Here is a 19,352-nt window from a genome sequence, read left to right as displayed (position 1 = left end):
AACTGAACAAGGAAAATGCTTTATTATACCAAGAACCCTCCCCTTTCCTGTCATACATGTATATAAAAAGAGAGACAAAAAAAATGTTGACACGGAAGTCCAGGCAGCCAAAGTCTGGAGTCATCCAGGTTGTGTAACAAAGTCCCCCTCCAGTGTCAAGAGCCATTCAAAAACAAAATTAAGCAACAGGAGAAACAAGTCTTCAGGAAGTGTGATTACCATGAACTACCAAGCACTGGTGGTTAACCCACTCCTTGTGGGTTATTTTACTGTACTCAAGTGGGTTAAGCCGGTTAGCAGGTGACAGGGAACCATCCAGAAACACTTCTCTCATCGCTAAAGTCGTTTGAGAGTTTGTAGAGCTCTGCCTGTTTTCACAACGATCCGAATCACAAACGAAGGCAATTTGTCCAGTGCAGGCTGGTCACACGGGAAATAGCTGCTTGCGATGCAGTTCCTCCCTGCTAGGCCTTCGGATGTCTTTGAGCGCGCTTCAGAAGGAAACGGGTAACTATGGCTTTCACAGCCACCTCTGAGGTGGTCGTCCTGCACGACGCGCGGTGCAACGTCAGTGGACGAATCTCAACCGGAGCACTCAGTTCAAATGGGAAGAAAAAAGTGATCATTGTGACTTCGCACACGGCGCCCTCGGGTGATGCGGGTCACCATGGGGTCACTAGGCGGGGGCCAAAAAAAAAAACACCACATTTGGAAGGAAGGTGATGGAAAAAGAAAAGTCAAATCTAAGGGTAGACCATCAATTTGTATATCTGACAGGGCTTTAGAAAGTGAGCACTGGTGACATGATGAATGCGATAATGTGCACTCCACCCACACGGACGCTCACGTCAGAGAACCATTACTCATAAGTTTGGCAAGATGAGCAGCAAAGATGCAAATTCGGGGGCTGACATCGACAATAACCATCCTGAGCAGAAGTGGGGGGAGGAGAAGTGACATCACACTCACTTTCTACTCAGGCTTCCACTGCATTTTCATTACGTGGGGTGTGTTGAATGTTGTTTCCAAACAACAGGTCAGAATCCAATTCTACCAGGGCACAAAACAACAGTGTCATTCATGTCATGCTACCTTGAAGTCATGAAAGGTGAAAACAGCCTCCACCAGAAGGTCCAGTGAGTCGGTCAGCGAGCAGATCCAGAATGAAGGCCATTACCCCCAAGTTCATCCTCATCACGACCGATGACTTGAAATTTTAGATTACTGTACGTGTGGATACATCACTTTCATGACTGTTCCCGACCATCGGTCGTGCTCTCAAAAACAGAAGTTCTGGTATTCTGGCTCCTCTGCTGTCTCTGGACCAGCCCCCACCACTTCTCACTGCCTTGCCCGTCCGGGTCAGTGAGCACCCCCTCCCATGTACTCCCGTCTTAACAGCCCCTTGAAGACCTTCATCTTGCCCGCGCCGCTGAGCTCGAAGCTGTAGTCCGTAGTGATGTAGGGTTTCTCCCCCTGGACTCCAGGCTGAAACGGAGACGGATGAACATCGGCGCACGTACAACCACAACCGAGACGGGAGGTGTGCACGCAGCCACAGACACACACATGTGGCAATTCTGATGGTGAAGACGGCGGCACATGCACAAACAGGTTCAGTCACTCATACGAGTCATAAAACTGACTCAGATGCAGTTGAGAGAGGCAGCCCTGCCCGAGGGCAGCAACACATAATCCCACATACCAAACCACACAAGCAATAACTCACGCACATGAAGACTGTCATCAATCAAGACGAAAGCCCAGCACTTTCATAGGGCACACCCCCAACCACAGTGGCTAGCACAGAAAGCAGAGCTTTGCCCCGTCTCATCGCATTAAGATTGGTGGAGTTTAAACTTCCCAAATAGACAAGACTCAGTACCCCAGTGCGCCGAGTCGACGACCTGTGATTCGCTGCAGTTCGGCCGCTAGATGTCTCTCCTCTCATTTGTACAAAAGCAGCTTTACGGAGCGGATCCTCACCTGGACCCTCAGAAGGGTATGCGGCAGCATAATCCCCCCCAGCAGGAGACAGTTCACCTGCCGCAGGACAGGGGGCGCCACGGGGGTCACCAGGAAGTACAGTCCGCGGGCCATGTCCACCCCCCGCAGGACACCTGGGTGAGTCAGCAAGAGACTGGCCGTGTGAGGGAGGTGAACCTGTGTGTGCGCTTCATGATTCCCAACCATTTATTTAGATTAGGAAGACGTCAAAACGGCCGTTACTCCTAGACAACCTGCTAAGGCACTGAACTACTTGGGTTTTGGAACGTGAAATAAATCATGAATTCTGAATTAAACCCACCTAAAAACCACTGTGTAAAATGATTCCGTAACAAACTTCTTTTTTTGTATTGTGTGGAAATAACGATGCTATAGTATAAAGGCAAAACACAGTAACTATGCCAATGCAGAAACTGAGAAAAGGGGCTTTTGGAGGTTTCTAACCGTCCACCCGTATGTGCAGTATGGAGGTAAATGACTTTTCTCCAGACTGGAGTGAAGCTGAACTAAAATATCCTGGCATGAGATAAGAGAGGCTAAGAGACCCAAATTTTCTAATAACTGAATTTTGATTAAAAAAAAATGCAGTTACAGTGTTTTGCCAGAATACAGTTAAATGCAGACTTCACATGGTCACTCACAAAGGGGGGGGGGGGGTACATACCAAAGCCAATACACTTGCAGATGGGGGTCTGAGAGAGCAGCACAGGCCCCCCCGCGCCCCCCACCTTCTCCTCCAGGCAGCAGAGGCCCACCAGGCTGCCATTGGCAGCATACAGCACGTGGGCGGGGGCCACCTCACAATGCGTCACTCGCATGGCCACGGCTGACATGGATACCTGAGGGGGGGGGGGGGGGGGGGGGGTCACAGAGGAAGCATCAGGCCGTGATGGTGGCAAATTTGTGAAACGCTGGACAGCAGGGGAAGGATCATTAATATTCATACAGCAAGTGCTACAACAGTCAATCGGGTACCACCGGAATATTAATGACCCCCCCCACTCTACTCATTGGCCAATCAGGTAACATTTCCATTATGAATATCAATGAACCTTCCCGTGCCACCTCACTCATCAGCCAGTCAGGGGGCACTTCCTGTATAAATATTACTAATCCTTTCCCTGGCGTCCTATGTTTTGGGATTGGATGCCGCCTCACCTGGTACGGAGTAAAGCAGTGTAGGGGTCGGATGGGCTCTGGGTCAGGCGACTGCAGCTGGCTAAAGTAGGCGAGCAGCGCCAGGTCACGGACGATATTGCTACGGTGGTACATCCTGAAATAGAATGTACCATTCTGAAAGGGGGCGGGGGGTGTGGAGGGATCCGCATGGGACGATCTGAGTTGGTCTTGCCTTAGACCAGGGGTCTCCAACTCCAGTCCTGGAGAGCTACTATCCAGTAGGTTTTCTGTCCCACTTGGCTTCTGATGAACCGCACCTGATCCTGGTATTTACCTGAGAACAGCTGTGGCTCATCAGAAGCCGGGTAGGATAGGAAACCTACTGGGCGGTAGCTCTCCAGGACCATAAGACCCCTGCCTTAGACCATGAAAGTACAAATCCTGCTCATTACTACAGGGCTCTGACTCTGTGTTGCACAACACATGGGCAGACAAGCTTATTAATTCAGTAAGACAATTGTAAGCACTACCTAGTGAACTTTCAAACGTTACTGGGTGTTAACTGCAAGAAGGCATTTGATTCGCTCAACTAGCTTTTAATCCAACTTGGCTACACAACTTGACTATGCTAGTGATCAAAAGCATTTTTGGCATTAAACTTACACATTACACAAAAATTACTGCATGAATACGTGTATAAACGATCAAAGAATGTTCCAAATATCATGCATTGGATGATGAAATAAGTAGCTGGAATAATGTTCTGCAATCTCCAACAAATGGAACTGTTTCCACAATTTTAGCCACTAGTGTATTTTTTGCTGTTTTTGTTCAGATAACAGCATACAATGTCTATCAGATCCAGAGAAGCACTAATATTCAAATCCTTACATGTTGCTTGTGGTGCCTGCACCCTCAAATTCTGATTGGACGGTGAGAAGCACGTGACCCTCCGGGGTTTCCTGCTCCCCTAACTCATGCCCAAGGGCAGGCTGAGCTGGAGGGCGGGTCTGCCAGCCGTGGGCAGACTGGAGGAAGGCGGGAGTGAGGGAGGGGCATTGGGTGGTATATCCATAGCTGAGCTGCACCACATGACTGACGTTGAACAGACGAATCAGATCCACCAACACCTGGAAGCCGAAACCTGCAGGGAGGAAGCAAAGACACTGAGGTCCTTCCGATTCTCTGCTAACTGGCATAAGAAGGCCGCAGCGAGCTGGCTAACCTTTGACCCATCCCATGGTGTTGATGATTATAGGGGTCTCTTGGCTGTACAGACGCCACAGGAACTTGAGCGAGTCAAGATAGCGGTCCAGGTCCCTCTCGCACGAACTCTCCCCGAAATACACCATGTGTTGTGGCAAACGCTGGTGAGTGAAAGGGGCTCCTGCAGTGCGGGTAACAGAGCAGACAAGCAGGATAACCGTCAGACATGAGGAGAACCAAGAGTGACATGTATCACCTACACAATGAAGCAAAGAAAGCAGAGTCAAATAAAATAACCTCAACTTCTGCAAAGGATTGTGGGTACAAATATTGTGGGTTGACAACCAGTGGTGCTGTGTTACACACAGTCCAATTTTTATGCGGTTAACAACCAAGAAGACGTGACAAACTAGCATTGAGCCTAATTAAAACAAGATTCTCCAGCCATTATGACCCCACCATAACCTATGACCTTGGGGAGGGAACATACCAAGCAGCGGCTCACTGATTGAAGACAAAGACAGGCAACCAGGGGGTGTGAACTCAGTCTGACCCAGGTCACATTCCAGGTAGTCCACGCTGGCCGTGCTGTGGGTGGCACAGGGATATGCCATAAGAAGGAGATTCAATGATAAATCAGCATTGCATCAACGCTCTGAGGTTATGGACTGATGCAACCAAAAAGTCCGCTTACTGGTTCAGCAGCGTGTTGATGAGGTGGCGGTTGAAGGTGGATTTCCCTGTGTTCTTAGCCCCACAGATCAGAATGACAGGACAGCCATCAGGTTCCTCTGTAGGGAGAGAGCACATTGAAGATCATCACTCTCTATTCTTCACCAATTATTCAAGTATAGCATTTAGCATACATAGAAACTGCTACTATATTTGACTTATTTAAATTTTTTATTGACATTTTTCTTCCATTGAGAGAGATCAAAATGAAAAGTAAAAATTTGCTTATCTAACATGCCAAGAATAAAACTTGTGTTTTTGAGAGATAAATGTATCGGTTTAAACAAGTCAATACAAGAAAAAACAATTGAAATATGTGTCAAATTGATGGAAAAAAGACAAGGAATACGGCTATTGTGAAATAAACAGCCCAGTGACATTTTCAAACTAAAAGAGCTTTTACTTGCTTTACTTGCAGAGACTGACATTTATCACCTGATAAAAACACTAATAGATGCACTAGGTTAGAGGATAAAATGCAAATGTAAAAGCATGAGTCCTACAATGTCACACCCTTTGGTTTCTTGCAAGATCATTCATCTGTGCAGATCAAAGGAAGAATAAGCACAGATTAGGGTACATGACTTGCACAGCATATCCTGTTAAGCTTGGAGGATTTAGTCTCAAGGTCAACGTAAGCATTCAATGGTCGTTGTAGGTCCCAGCCTACCTGCACAAGCATTGACCAGAGTCTTCATGGCATTCCTGTAGCTCTGTGATGTCATCAGGCCATGCTCACTGCCTCGTAGTGGGATCAAGCCAACACCAGAGAGAGGAGAGTCCAAAATGGAGCACTGTTCCACAATCTCCTTCTGTCAAAGCAATCGCAGAATACAGTGGTACCTCAGAACTTGAACTTAGTCCGTTCAGAACTTGGGTTCCAATCCTAAAAAGTTTGAGTTCTGACCGAATTTTCCCCATAAGAAATAATGGAAAACCAATTAAATGGTTCCCGGCTCCCCAAAAATTACACCTAAATATGTTTTTTTTAGCATTTAAAACAAAATAAACAGGATAAATCAAGAGCATATACTGTACTAAACACATCTAAGCACATTTACCAAAACAATAATTTGTGAAGTCCTGCCCCGATCGTCCGCTCCTTCCGTGTGCCACGCCCCCTCGTTAACCCCGTGTGGAATCCCCGTATGATCAGCTGTTTCTGGTTGTTGTCATTAGTCCTCTGTATTTCATCTGCGTTTCAGTTTGTTTCCCCAGTCCGGTCATTGTATTGTCCGTCTGCGTTTTGCCTGCCTTACTTGTAATTAAACCCTGTATTCCCCGATACCCTGACATCTACACCTTTGTATCTGTTCCGTTCCCGCTTGGCCTGAAAATATTATACTTAAATGTATTAATGGTTTATTATTAATGATAGTAAAATAATCGATAAGAAATCTTTATTTTTAATAATTACTGTTACTGTCTATCATTGTCTAAATGCATTTTTACTGTCTAAATATACGTATTCAGCTAGTGTAAACATGCACGATGCTATCACAGTGAATGCGAGACTGAAGTGTTACCCTTTGTTTCCACTGAGAGACGTGCCACGTGACTCATTTCCCCGGGCGTACAAGTTATCTTAGGTCGGCGTTCACGGTTCGATTCCTGACATTCAGATTGAGTTCTAGGTCATTTTTTCTCGAATTGGTTGGTTCAACTTTTAAGGAATTCGAGTTCTAATGAGTTTGAGTACTGAGGTAACATTGTAGCATGTCTATGGCAACATCAGTGCACACATTACAATAACAATAACAGAAAAACTTTTTTGAGGGGAAGCCAGAAGCAGAATGTGGAACCCCACTCACCGAACTGAGCCCGAACAGGTCGCGGTGCTCCGGTAAACTGGCAAGAAATCGGGTCAGGGGGGTATCCAGGGGCTCGAGCAGGACCACGCAGGACTCAGAATCCACCTGGCTCTGCAGCCTCTTACGTGATTCTATATGAAAATTAAGTGGAACAATCCACTTCAGGGTTGCAGGACTCTCACACATCCCACAATGCATCTGTAGGACAGCACACTAGCTATGTGCAGTAGATGATTAGGGATGCATCCAAAATCGCATACTTATACAGTACATATTGAATTTTGTCAGAAGCCAACTACTCAACCTTCAATACAATATTATTTAATTTTTACATTGTGGACACAGAAATTCTCTATTCAGATTATTGTGGACTCCGCCCCCTTAAGTTGTATATGCATTGCCTATTCTCATTAAATTAATTGATAATGAAGGATTTTTTGTTTGTATTATGGTTCCTTCTACAAACTTATTTTTGGACACAACTACATTTTCACCGAAGATATGAAACTAGGAACTGATACAACTTAAATGGAGATAGCATCTGCAAATATTAGTGAATGGCCACCGTTCTATGCCAAAACTGGACTACTTTTATTCAAAGGATGACATTACATTTAATTTATTCAGCAGATGATTTTACCCAAACAGACGCACTTAAAAAAAAAACAAAAAAAAACAAAAAAAAAAAAAGCAGGTTCAGCTATTGGCTGGAACAATTAGGGGGGGGAAGAACCTTGCTCTAGCACCCAACACTGAAATCACTCTGTGGAGCCTGGGATGTGATCCCGCAACCTTCCAGTCACAGGCACGCTGTCCTAATCCACTAAGCCACAGACTAGGGCCGGCCATATCATATCGATACAATAATCACCAGGGATTCAGATGACAGGCAAAACATTTGGCCGGACGACAGACATTACTATATAGACATTTATTTACGCCCACAATTTGTTAAGCAGATTAATAGTATGACTAAAATATTAATGACGCATTTTATGACACCCAAAAGTTAGTAAATTCGACATGGGCGTAGCCGCCATTAAATCTGAGGGGGACGTGTCCCCTCACATTTCATAATTATTCGTTTGGACCCCCCCCCATTTAACATAAAATATTAGTTTTATGCCAGTGTGCACCCCCCCCACATTCAAAATGCTTCTGACGCCCCAGAAATTCGGCATATCCTTATGTTTAATAAACATGTCAGACTTTAAACTGCGAGAAGTACCACCACACAACCAACATCTTTTTACCTTGTTCATCTGCAAGATCTCCTCTTTTAAAAAGAGATCGCGGCTACTGAGCTGTTCCTTTCTTTACTGACACTTCAGTGCAAATCGCACTAAAGTATACCACACATAGTACACACCACACATAGTATACCAAAATAGCATGATGTGGAGTGCTCCGCTAACCAAATTTAATAAAGATTACTAAGTTTTTGGTGTCACAAAACGCATCTCATTAATATTTTAGCCGTTTACCAAATATTGAGCATAAATAAATGCTCATATACTATCGAAAAGCTGGTGTCCAGCCAAATGCTTCGCCTTTGATCTGAAGCCCTGGCTATTATTGCGCATACGCCATATAATATCCATGCGATATCGCCCAGCCGTACCACAGACCCCCCCTCACCCCCAAAAAAAGTACTAGGGCTTAGCAGTGATTTGAACCTGGGACCTCTCACACCCTAAGCATAAATCGTACCACTAGGCCAATAAAGCACAACAAGAGATTGGGGCGGTGGTGGGCTTTACATAAAAGCCAGCCTTTACCTGATGGCAGGTACTTGCGGATGATGCCTTTAGCCTCCAATCTGCGCTCTTTCTTGGTCTTAGAGGCAGTGGAGTTTCCAACAGCAGTGATGGTAAGAGGGCAATTTGTGGGTGGAGAGAAAACGGGGTAGGGCTGCTGACCCTCTTCAATGGTGAAGCCCAGGACCTCCACCCTCCCGTACAGGCACGTCAGTAGGCTCCTCCCTCGGAACGTCAAGCTCTGGTCAGGAGAGAGAGGTTTGCGATTCATCAGGCAAGACTCAAAGCTCCATTTTTCCATTGCTGCAAAAGAAACCAAGCAGAACCAACAGCAGGGCTATTTAAATCACGGTCCACGTGGTCTGAGCACTGCTGATTCCAACCTTCCTGGACCTGGGAGCCAGGTGTGAAGTCTCTGTGGCCAATCAGAATCAGTAATTATTAAACTAATTATCTGGGAGGACTGAAAACAAGGCCTGGATTTGAAATCAGGGACCAGATTTGAAGGGGCCAGATCGACAGGATCATCACCTTGCAAGAATTGTTTAGCCTGTTTTTCAGATCAAGAAGCTAAAAATGACAGAACCTCCATGCAACAAAGGTGCAGACAAACACAACATGAGACTTATAGGCAAAATCTATGCTGTATGATTTCACCAAACTATGCCTTGTCATATATAATTTTTCGACTGTTCGACAAAACACATCGAACAAATTCACCCACAATTATCTCATAAATGCGCCATATAATATCCATGTGATATCGCCCAGCCGTACCACAGACTCCCCCTCACCCCCAAAAAAAGTTTAAGCGTTTGCTGATTGGCCACAGCAAAACTCTAGACTGGAAATGAAAGTAGGGCACTACCTCGATAGCCATTTTTCTGTTATCAAAATGAAATATTCTGACCTGGGCCAATTTTCAGTTTTTAACCGGCCGGGACCTACTGCTAAGAAGGACGGGGTGTAAGCAGCTTAGGTACCTGCCCTTGGTGCAAGACCAGCACAGCCCGACTGCGGCCCTGGTCCAGCTCAGCGTGTAACTGGACGGCATCCTCCTCCGGGCCGTCAGGCTGAGCAGCCGGTGGACTCCTGCTGCCGGCAGACCCATCTGCACCATTATGCAGCAATGACTGAGCGAGGGAGCGCCAATCCTCCTCATCCTCCAAGTACTCATCCATCTGGGGGTCAGCCTCCATGCTCCCATTGGTGTGGCAGAGGGAGGCGACTCCACCCCTAGGCTTCTCATTGGTCTCCGGGGGAGACCCGTGCCTGTGGGCAGAGTTGACTGGCTTGGCACTGTTTTTCAGTCTCTTAAGGGTAGTGTGCCCCTTGGCAGCCAGCTGATGGTACTTTTGAGCCAGAGTGGAATCGGGGCTGACGCTCTGGGGGTGCATGCACGGCAGCGTGGCTCGGTGGTTGGACAGATGCTTCTTCTTCTTCTTGGTCCTCCGCGCTTCACCTGAATGCCTCCTCCAGACCTTCATGCTGCTGTTCGGCACTTTCATGTCTTGCCTGCTGCTGTCCAAGGAACAAGCTGAAATTCTAACTAAAAACAAACCAGAGGCAAGTAATAAAGGAGCCATGTCACTCACACAATTCCCCCAGTCCTTTTCGCAAAGCACCGTACAGCCATATATTAAAGTAAATTTATTTTTTGAGGGTCTCATGCTGATACACAAGCAAGGCGGTGTCATTGATTATGACAACTGACCAGTACTGTGACCAAACTGTCATCTGACCCAATATTTCAGGATTCATGAAGCGGTCAGATAAGATTAAGTACCCATTTCCTGAGCAGAGTCTTTGGGGCTTTGTTGCATTAACCAAAGGAAGGACAATCTTCTCTACATCACCTTTATACTCTTTATAACCATATGCGGTAATAAATTAACGGATGCTGACGGAAAACTGGGCAATCATTTGTTTTTTGGTTGCAATAATTTAAATCAGACACGCTTGTTAAATGGTTTTGGTACATTAATCAAAGAGTATAATTTGACTGACAGGTGTTATTGCTACGCATAGACAAATAAAAATACCATCTGAACAGGTTTGGGATAAAAGAATACGGTAAAGGGCAGGAAAATAAACTTATGAATCAGAATGTTCTGACACTTAAGACGAAGGGACTGTGAACATAAACCTAGATTATGCGTTGAAGCCAAATAAGAAAAAAATGCATACCCATAATGCGTACGACCCTAGTAAAAACATGGCGATCCATGGATAATGAGCACACAACGTATGTGTTAATTTTCCAATGTGACATGCTGGGACGTCTCTAAATACAAGCTTTTAACATTAACTTCAACGTTATTAAGGAAACTGTGAGAAACAATATAATTTGTAATACTACATCAGCGGCTGGCACCAACCAAATTTAAAGGCCAATGCATAAATTAGAACAGAAAAGTAGGGCTGCTGCGAGTAAATTCTTAAGGCTGCACCAACTTTTAATACCTCTCTCGACTGCTAGCTTGCATGCTATTGTGATTTACTGAACCTTAGTTGCCCCGTTAATAGTTTCTTTATTAATCATAAACATCTTACCTCCTTAATCGATAAAACGGAAACGTCTTGTAGCCAGCATTTATGGTTTCTCTTGTATCAGTATGCCGTCTATAAGGATAGGGTAACTTGTAAAGCAGCTAGAGGAGCAAACGCGGTGTCGCCTCGGTCCATGTGTAACACAGGCGCCGCCGCCGCGCTACACGGCTCGTTTGGCCAACCAGCACTGTCATTCAGCCCAGCGACCTGTATATTTACACACAAAATGCACTTCCCCGAAGTTCACCTGCGACAGTATCACAAATACATAAATGCCTAGGAAATTAACTGCCGATTTAAACACTAGACCGAACCCCGTTTAAAATACGAATCGGAACAACGTCGTTCCTAAGCGTCGCTCGCGTGAAAAAATGATGGACAGTGAATAACCTCCCCGAAGTTTTTGTTTCCTTGCGATTTTCTGCATGAGCACCCCTAGTGGATGGCAGCAGTATCTACAACACCCTCGGCGATCAGGATGTTAAATAAGCGCAAGAAACGTCTTACATTTATTTACCAGACACTCTCAAATGAAACGACGTACGACTGAGAAAGCAGGGGCAGCCAGTTACTGTTGCAGTTAAAGGTCTTGCTGAAGAGCATAACGCTGAAATCAATCTGTCGGCCAAATTTGGACACACAATAGCCCTTGTAATCTTTCCACATTTGATGCTTACGTGGAAAATACTTTCAAACTGCAGCGCACTTTTGGTTTTTACCATGTGCAAAATATGAAAGCTGCTCTGAGAATCTTAGATCAGTGCTGATATGTTGCATAGAATTTGGTATTAAGTGCTTAATGTTCGACATAATGTCAGCAATGAATTCCACACTGCCCGACATATCTTTTTTTCAGCCAGCTCCAGACCAGCACTTCAATTTACCGTCCGACGACGTCATATCCGGTCTCCGCTCCAATATGGCTTCCTTTTTAGCTGAAAAAAATAATTCATGATATCTAGAGAAGAATTAAATGTATTTTGTTTTACAAAACCTGACAGCTAACAAGCTAAAAAAAACGATTCCTATTTATACCGGCCAAAATAAGGTAAGTGTATATATCAGTTGTTGTTTCATCCCCTGAAATGAAGGCTAAGGGAGCGTCTTTAAAAACATACATCTCGTTGCAAACGTCGAGGGAGGGATAGCCACAAGTACCCAGCTAGTTATATTTTATTTTAGATGAACAATTCACGTGATTTATTTTCCGTCTGCAACATTACGATTCCCTCCTCCCTCACGCATATCTCACAAATCCAACCGTGCATACGCGTAACAGATGCGGATGATAACATATTTATTTTTTAATAATTAAATGTAACTTCTGAGCCAACGATGGCGTGTGCTGTCTTGGTGTTCTGTCACTTATTGCACGAACCCTGTTTGACAGAGCGGTTATATTACCCGTAGAACTACTTTGGTGTCGAACACCTGTTTAAAACTGCAATTATCCTCTAAAATATAACTGGTCATAAGAAGCGATCGCAACGACGCAGCTTACTATTAATAAAATGAAAATATTGCACTACGTCGTGGGGTAAGCTTTGCTGAATTGTTTTAATTATAACGTGCGTCTACTCAGGAGTGACAACTAACGGTGGTGTTGATTACTTTCCCTTCTGCCCTCTTACAGTTCTCAAGGGCCAGATGGCTCCTCTGGAGAACACCCATGCGGAGCGTTTGCTGTCCTCCCTCAACCAGCAGAGGGCGCTGGGCAGGTTCTGCGACGCTATTCTCAGCACTGGCAGTGGCAAGTGCTACAAGGTGCATCGCAACGTTTTGGCTTGTTTCAGTGAGATCTTCCAGAGCGCCTGCCCAACCTCCACGTCACACATGGAGTACTGTCTGCCGGACGACTGCTCCACAGAGGGCCTGGAGCTGCTCCTGGATTTTGTGTACACGGGAAAGCTCGAACTGGACTCTGCCAACCTTGAAAAAGTTCAATGCGCTGCAGTGGGCCTGTCTATACAAGATGCCTTGAGGATATGTCAGGAGTTTGCCAGTAACATGACATGCCTGAAAGGACCCCAAGGTCCGAAAGACGGGAAGGGTGGTGGTGATGAGGAACACTCCCATGGCGCTTCTCCCAAGGACACCTCCAAGCCTGACGTCCCCATTAGGGGGAACCCTAGGCCCAGGCTAAAATCCAAATCTAGGCCAAAAGTGTGCAACTCTGTGCCTAAGCAACTGACTGTCACAACTACAACACGCTCCGGTCGCAGGGTCAAGGGCCCCATTCGCTTACTCCGGGAAAGTCCCACCCCCCCAGATACCCGAATGAGGGAGCCGATGTCCGTGGAGAGGGGGCCGGATGGTGCTGAAGCAAGTGACCAGAACTTTGAACAGCCTGTGAATGAATCCGAAGTAACTAAATACATATATTTGTATATTGTGATCAAGCCAAAACACTGTCTGTATGTTAGATTAAGCAGTTAAGGCATCATTTTTTCATGTACAAAATATATCGGTATTCCCTTCAAACTTTAAGTCGGGAGCCAGTGAAACTTTCTCTTTTGTTTGCATTTATCTATTTGGCAGATGCTTTTGTTTCAGCATGACTAGTGAGGATGATATTATGCACGGCGGATAGAGGGACTTCACTGCTGCTTGACCCCCAATTGCTGCAGGGACTGTCTGACCCTGATTTCTCAGATTTACTTCGCTTTGGATAAAAGCATCTGCCAAATAGATGCCTGACATGTGCTTGCCGGTTTTCCTGCCATTGCCAGGTGTATCAGAAGGAGCAGCCATCCAACGACATGGAGGATGAAGACTGTGGCGAGGTGGATGGGCAGGAGGACACTGATGACGAGTACATGCCCCATTCGTTGGCCGGCATGGGCCCGGCCCCCCAGCAGGTGAAGCGCAGGCGCCGGAGAAAGGCCATCAGCAAGGAGAATGGCGAGCAGGCTGGGGGGGACCCCAAACGGGGGTCTGTTCAGTGTCCCACTTGCCAAAAGACCTTCTTTAGCAAGTACTACCTCAAAGTGCACAACCGGTGAGCATCTAAGCCGAATCGGTTCCTTGTTGCCATGTAAAGCTCTCCTGTTAATGCATGAGGTCTTATGTACGGCATTTAGAAACCAACAGACAGAAGGTAGTGTAAATATGTTTATTTCATAAAGGAATAAAACTTAGAGGTTTTTGGTTTAGTGTTTAAATATGTTTAGGTGATAGTGGTGTTTGAATTGAGTCAGATATGTTGTAGGGGTTCCTTGACGGGCAAAAATTGTCGACCTGGGGTGGGGAGCATTGAATCCTGTAAGATGACCATTTTAAGGGACCCCCCCCCCCCCCCGCTCCCAGATGAATATTTTCTTATGGAGGTCCCCCAGATTGTCCTCAATTTGAACACAGGTAGTAGCTGTCATACAACTGCCTGTTAATGCAAAAGCAAACTGATAAGATCACAATGTAGGTAACGAGCAGCTGACCCTGGTGGCCCTTGTGTTACGCCTGACTGTTCCTCACCCTCCATGTCACTCAGACGCCATACCGGGGAGAAGCCCTTTGAGTGCTCCAAGTGTGGGAAGTGTTACTACAGGAAGGAGAATCTGCTGGAGCACGAGGCCCGGAACTGCCTGAGACGGACGGAGGTGGTGAGCTTGTGCTGACTTCTGGATAGGATGCTGCTGCCCCCCTCTGGGTTTAAATAACAGTTTAGTGAACGAGCAAGATAACGCAGAATCATGAGAGGCAGAGGCAGAGAAGCATGAGAGGCAGAGATGCATGAGAGGCAGAGATGCATGAGAGGCAGAGATGCATGAGAGGCAGAGATGCATGAGAGGCAGAGATGCATGAGAGGCAGAGATGCATGAGAGGCAGAGATGCATGAGAGACAGTGATGCATGAGAGAAAGAGACAGAGATGGATGAGAGGCAGAGACAGAGATGGATGAGAGGCAGAGGCAGAGATGGATGAGAGGCAGAGGCAGAGATGCATGAGAGGCAGAGATGCATGAGAGGCAGAGATGCATGAGAGGCAGAGACAGATGCGTGTCGATTCCTAAATTTCCAGGTAGCTGGTTTTCTTGTCAATTGTCAGGAGCATTCAAGGATATTTTTTAAGGTGGGGGGGGGGCATTAAAGGCACCATAATTCTTACAGCGGAGTGAACCTTATCACTAACCAATGATATGCTTTGAACTGGTGACAGGGGAGGTTTGAACTCTGGGAGCCAATCAGCTTTCAGCTGGGACTAGTACCCCTGTGACCCCGCCCCTGTATACACCCCTACTGATTGTTATGTGTTTTTTTTTCGTCACATCTTCTTTGATGATGTCAGGTGTTCTCATGCTCCATGTGCCCCATGACCTTCCAGCGCCGCCTGGAGTTACGGCTTCACACGGTCACCCACACGGGAGAGATGCCCAACAAGGTGAGCGCCGCTTGTGGACACCTCCACCCCCATCTCCATGTGCCAACAGGCAGATGTTTAGCTTGAGGTCCTGTCCCTAGAAAAATGTTATGAGGCACACCTCTTTTTTTTTATTATTATTTGGCTTCAGAAACATCACCGATGATGCTTGTGTGCCCATTCCTTTGTCAGTGTTCATCATGCCCAGAGCAGTTTATGCAGAAGAAAGACCTGAAGATTCACCTGATCAAAGTCCATGGGGCCCCCAAACCCCATGCGGTGAGCAGTGCTGTCTGCAGTTTTCATTCTAATGTTTGTGTAATAGAGTTTGTGTAATTTCCTCTTATGTGACCCTGTACAATTATAATAGTTTAAATTCAGTTTATTTTTATATAGAGTTGCCCACTGTTGTCGCTCTATTCGGACTCATATCTGCTCTGCACAGTCTTCCTTCCGCCATATTGCTGAGTATTCAAGTAGGAAAATGTAATCAAGTTTAATCGAGTAATCGTGACAGCTCATGTACTGTATACTGCATGCATATTATATATTACTTGTCCTCAATATTCTGATATTTGCGATTTATTGTTATTGTTAATGTCTGTAGGGAGGTACATAGGCAAGTATTTCAATGTACTTGTAAATCTTTTGAATGGTTGATTCCCACAGTGCTCGCTGTGCCCCAAGTGCTTCCTGTCGCGCACGGAGCTGCGTCTGCATGAGGCCTCCAAGCATCGGGGCGAGAAGCTGTTCGTGTGCGAGGAGTGCGGCCACCGGGCCTCCAGCCGCAACGGTCTGCAGATGCACATTAAGGCCATCCACAGGTAGGTCCGGGGCGAGCGGCAGGCCGGAGGGGATCTGGGGAGGAGCTCCTCTAGCCCATAGAGTGTTCCTGGGAGGTGCTCCTCTAGCCCATAGAGTGTTCCTGGGAGGTGCTCCTCTAGCCCATAGAGTGTTCCTGGGAGGTGCTCCTCTAGCCCATAGAGTGTTCCTGGGAGGTGCTCCTCTTGCCCATAGAGTGTTCCTGGGAGGTGCTCCTCTAGCCCATAGAGTGTTCCTGGGAGGTGCTCCTCTTGCCCATAGAGTGTTCCTGGGAGGTGCTCCTGTAGCCCATAGAGTGTTCCTGGGAGGTGCTCCTCTAGCCCATAGAGTGTTCCTGGGAGGTGCTCCTCTAGCCCATAGAGTGTTCCTGGGAGCGGAGATGCGGCTTGGGGAACAGATACAGCGCCACAATGCATTTTATCACCCTGCAGGAACGAGCGGCCATTTGTGTGCGAGTTCTGCAACCACGCATTCACCCAGAAGGCCAACCTGAACATGCATCTGCGGACACACACTGGGGAGAAGCCCTTCCAGTGCCATCTCTGCGGGAAGACATTCCGTACACAGGGTGACTACATCTCATGCATCTCACTCTCTTGCCAAGAGTCAACTGTCTGGACTAGAGCTATGACTATCGACTGCGGTCATGTGTCACTTAACAACAGGGATACATTCTGGAGAAATGCATTGTTAAGCAATTTCGTCACTGTGTAAACATTGTGGAAGGTACTTATACATAGATTGTATAGCCTGCCATACACCAAGGCTACAGTTAACATTTTAAAGTAAAAAGTACACTATAAAATAATGAGTAAAGTAAATGCATAAACCAAGTATTATGTGCTGTACATAATTGTATGTGCTATACTTTTATACAACTGGCAGAGCATTAGGTTTGTTTACACCAGCATTACCACAAACACTTGAGTAAAGTGTTGGGCTACAACGTCACTAGGTGATAGAAATTTTTCAGCTTCATAATTTTATGGATTGGTCGTTGACCAAAACATTGTTACGTGTTGCATGACTGTACCTGTGCAAATTTTTAGCTGACTTAAAAAAAAAAAAAAAAATTCTCTCTCCCTCTCGAATATTTGGTTTTTGCACATCATCGCTGCCAATGTTTTGAAAGCGCTCCAATACTTTGAAGGTTTTTGGGGGTTCTTGAGCAGCACTAGGGGAAAAATCTTGACTCGTACCTGCCATCTGTTCTGTTTACTTGTGTGTTGTGTGTGTGTGTGTTATTTGAGGGAATTGTACTGGCGCCACACCATGGTCAGAATATGAACTGCACATGAATTTTGGGTTATTTGGAATCTTACTCCCAGCACATATTACACTGACACGACCTTACTGCCTCACTGTCGTGATCTGTGGCTTTAAAAAGAAAAAAAAAAACAAATATTTATCATCAGTGTCTAGTTTGCCTAGAATGTTTTCTCAGGGGGTGGAGGGCAAGTCCTGAGGTGGAATGTGTGCCAAATGTGACTGAACCTGCACAGTGTTCCCTGTATAAACAGACGCCTGTGTGGAACAGGATACTATACTCCCATGTCCCTGCACCCAGGTTTTAAACAAGGTGTGCCGCCCTCCTGCATGGTTAGATTTATCATGTGCGTTTGTGTGTTTGTGTGTGTGTGTGTGTGTGTGTGTGTGTCCGTGTCCTTTCCCCTGCAGCCAGCCTGGACAAGCACCACCGCACCCACACGGGCGAGAGGCCCTTCCACTGTGAGTTCTGTGAGCAGCGCTTCACGGAGAAGGGCCCGCTGCTCCGTCACGTGGCGAGCAAGCACCAGGAGGGCAGGCCGCACTACTGTCACATCTGCACCAAGACCTTCAAGGGTGAGCAGGCCGCCACTCCGCCAAGGGGCATCTCCAGTCACCCGGCCGGTTCGGTGTGTGTTTCACCACAATGAACTCCTATTATTTATGCTTATTAGGCCTATCAAATTTGGAAATCTTGGAAATTCTGCTAAAGGATGTTTTATCTAATTTCTTTTTGGTGGTCCAAATTCAGCATTTTTTTTTTACTCGTAATGAATTAAATGGTAGGTTCATAATTGTTTTTTAGGATGGATGGATAGATAATATCAAAAGCTGTTTATAGTGGCAAATCCAGATGCACTCAAGCCTGCATTTTTATTTTATTCATTCATCTGACTTGCAATCGAGGGGTAACAATTTATGTATTTCCCTAGGATGACGATTTTTAATCAGGGCTGATGGTAACCTGGACAAACCCAGATCTAACTTCCTGCCTTTGCATCTTTCCTAAGCCATCGAGCAGCTACGGGTCCACGTGCGACGCCACAAAGGCATGCGGAAGTTTGAGTGCACGGAGTGCGGCTACAAGTTCACCAGACAGGTATGAAAGCTTGTTAGGGTGCCACCTACTGGATATGCAGCAACAAAGGGTCTTCTTTACCCACAGCTGCCTCCTCCTCTTATCCATATAGGCCCACCTGCGACGGCACTCCCAGATCCACAACCGCGTGGAGAACTACAACCCACGGCAGAGGCGACTGCGCAACGTTGTGGTGGACGACGAGAAGGCGACCGTGGCCTTGCTGCCGCCCGACGGGGACAGCCCGCCGACGGGCGACATCATCAGCGTCATGATCCAGCCCGACACCATCGTGGTGGAGGAGGTGGTGGCCAGCCAGGGGACGGGACCCGTGGAGGAAGGGGAGTCTTTCAACGTGGCCGACGTCATGGAGCAGACCCTGCTGGTGGGCGGAACCTACCCCATCCATCCTGCGGTGGAGCTACCCGATGATGGGACTGGAGATAAGGGCTGAGGACGGACCATCTGCTGGTGTCACTGGGGCATCACATGGGGCAGAACTTTGCAAAAAAAAAAGGGGAAAAAACGAAAAAAAAATTTGTTGCCGTTTTTAAATAACTGGTTGCCACGTTTGGTCCTTTTATGTATAATACTGGCAGTTGTGATAATAAAGGACAGTGTGCAGTGAGAGTGTCTACAAACAGAGCA

The 19,352-nt window shown here is 46.4% G+C and overlaps 2 protein-coding genes across 7 annotated transcripts; one reads left to right on the top strand and one right to left on the bottom strand.

Moving 5' to 3' along the window:
* On the bottom strand, positions 1 to 11,590 carry nol9 (nucleolar protein 9). Of its 3 annotated transcripts, none has more exons than XM_023834934.2 (13): positions 11,186 to 11,590; positions 9,616 to 10,181; positions 8,654 to 8,873; positions 6,876 to 7,006; positions 5,735 to 5,876; positions 5,027 to 5,123; positions 4,823 to 4,920; positions 4,352 to 4,513; positions 4,018 to 4,270; positions 3,166 to 3,280; positions 2,672 to 2,846; positions 1,987 to 2,120; positions 1 to 1,488 (listed from the first exon to the last, which is right to left on the bottom strand). In XM_023834934.2, exons 2-13 carry the CDS (start codon positions 10,138 to 10,140, stop codon positions 1,363 to 1,365), a joined length of 2,178 nt encoding a protein of 725 aa, XP_023690702.2. In that variant the 5' UTR covers positions 10,141 to 10,181; positions 11,186 to 11,590; the 3' UTR covers positions 1 to 1,362. The 3 variants fall into 3 exon arrangements, with proteins under 3 accessions (XP_023690702.2, XP_023690703.2, XP_023690704.2); XM_023834935.2 differs by having other exon boundaries at positions 9,616 to 10,177; XM_023834936.2 differs by having other exon boundaries at positions 9,616 to 10,153.
* Positions 11,591 to 12,060: 470 nt separating this feature from the next.
* On the top strand, positions 12,061 to 19,332 carry zbtb48 (zinc finger and BTB domain containing 48). Of its 4 annotated transcripts, none has more exons than XM_023834940.2 (11): positions 12,061 to 12,230; positions 12,816 to 13,546; positions 13,912 to 14,180; positions 14,670 to 14,778; positions 15,467 to 15,559; positions 15,731 to 15,817; positions 16,208 to 16,362; positions 16,792 to 16,928; positions 18,038 to 18,202; positions 18,637 to 18,725; positions 18,817 to 19,332. In XM_023834940.2, the coding sequence occupies exons 2-11, from the start codon at positions 12,830 to 12,832 to the stop codon at positions 19,156 to 19,158; spliced, it is 2,163 nt and encodes a 720-aa protein (XP_023690708.1). In that variant the 5' UTR covers positions 12,061 to 12,230; positions 12,816 to 12,829; the 3' UTR covers positions 19,159 to 19,332. The 4 variants fall into 4 exon arrangements, with proteins under 4 accessions (XP_023690708.1, XP_023690705.1, XP_023690709.1 ...); XM_023834937.2 differs by having other exon boundaries at positions 14,670 to 14,781; XM_023834941.2 differs by having other exon boundaries at positions 14,670 to 14,781; positions 18,042 to 18,202; positions 18,817 to 19,125.
* The last annotated feature ends 20 nt before the right edge of the window (positions 19,333 to 19,352 follow it).

The sequence above is a fragment of the Paramormyrops kingsleyae genome, chromosome 6, assembly GCF_048594095.1.
Source record: "Paramormyrops kingsleyae isolate MSU_618 chromosome 6, PKINGS_0.4, whole genome shotgun sequence".
Lineage (NCBI taxonomy): Eukaryota > Metazoa > Chordata > Actinopteri > Osteoglossiformes > Mormyridae > Paramormyrops > Paramormyrops kingsleyae.
The sequence above is the reverse complement of the archived record's forward strand: the minus strand, read 5'-3'. Positions and strand labels throughout refer to the sequence as shown.